Source organism: Chionomys nivalis, chromosome 3 (assembly GCF_950005125.1).
Source record: "Chionomys nivalis chromosome 3, mChiNiv1.1, whole genome shotgun sequence".
In the NCBI taxonomy this organism is placed as follows: domain Eukaryota; kingdom Metazoa; phylum Chordata; class Mammalia; order Rodentia; family Cricetidae; genus Chionomys; species Chionomys nivalis.
In genome coordinates this window covers 107,251,315-107,252,298 of record NC_080088.1, presented here as the reverse complement: position 1 = coordinate 107,252,298, position 984 = coordinate 107,251,315, and the positions used below count along the sequence as shown (strand labels likewise).

The window sequence follows — 984 nt, the reverse complement described above, 5'->3', positions numbered from 1 at the left end:
CACCAACCGTGAGCTGAACACGGATGACACCAATAGACATCCCAAAGTGGGCAGGGAAAATCTCCTGAGGACTTTACCCTACCCAAAGATCTATAGGCAACTAAGAAATGAAGGGAACAGGAGAAGCAGTCTGTCCCACGGAAGAGCGCATGACTGACTACAATGTTCCGACTTCGGTGTGACAGTGTTAGTAGGGGCTGAGCCCTTGCAGCGTCGGGTCTTGAAATGCATTCTCCTTCTTCGGTGATCATCACATCCGACCCCCAGCCAGCCCAGATGCAGGAATCTGTGACCTTCAAAAGCAAATGTAACGGGTATTTTCACCAGAGATGCCTGGGCCATTAGAAGTGTGAGCCAGTCAAACCCCCTGCCAGTCCTGCGTCTCACGCTATTAAAACTCACAACACAGATTCTTTATAGAAACTGTTCCCTTTCAACACCAGAGCCAACAATTAGCACGACCCTTTGAAGAATTAAACTGCGGCGATGGCAGCAGTCGAGATCAAGAACGAGGAGTCACTGTACGCGTTGCATTTCCGGGTGCCAGAGGCCACACGGTTATTATTTTTTAACGAGACACTCTTCTCACATCTATTTCTTCACAATAAGGCCCAGATCGGGGAGGAGTTCACAGGGAAAGATTATAAAATGGGGTGAAAACCTAGGAAGATACAGAGTCAGCCAGACGGAGGCAGCAGACAGAGGCTGATTTATTTTATTTTTTATGCTATCAAAAGTGCATCGGGATTTAGTAGAGCGAGATACAGGATTTTGATTTAAATACATTAAAGTTCACTTTGACTTCCAGCAGGAAAGGGGCTCAATTCACAGCTGTCTTTGCTTTAGATGTTGTCTGTGGTTTACGGTAAGGCAGCCACACACGCTTGCACATGCGCAGAGACACAGAAGTCTGCCTTCTCCCTAGCCTGTCTGGGTTTTCAGAGTGCCTACCACTCTCCTCTTCCCACTGTCCTGAGCGTCTCC

At 47.9% G+C, this 984-nt stretch overlaps 1 protein-coding gene across 1 annotated transcript in view; it reads left to right on the top strand.

Annotated features, from left to right (window-relative positions):
- Positions 1-486: 486 nt before the first annotated feature.
- Positions 487-984, top strand: part of LOC130871407 (ubiquitin thioesterase OTU1-like) — a 159,434-nt gene continuing 158,936 nt past the window's right edge. Inside the window, exon 1 of the mRNA XM_057764741.1 lies at positions 487-540. Coding sequence (XP_057620724.1) covers positions 487-540 — 54 coding nt within the window. The remainder of the gene's footprint in view (positions 541-984) is intronic.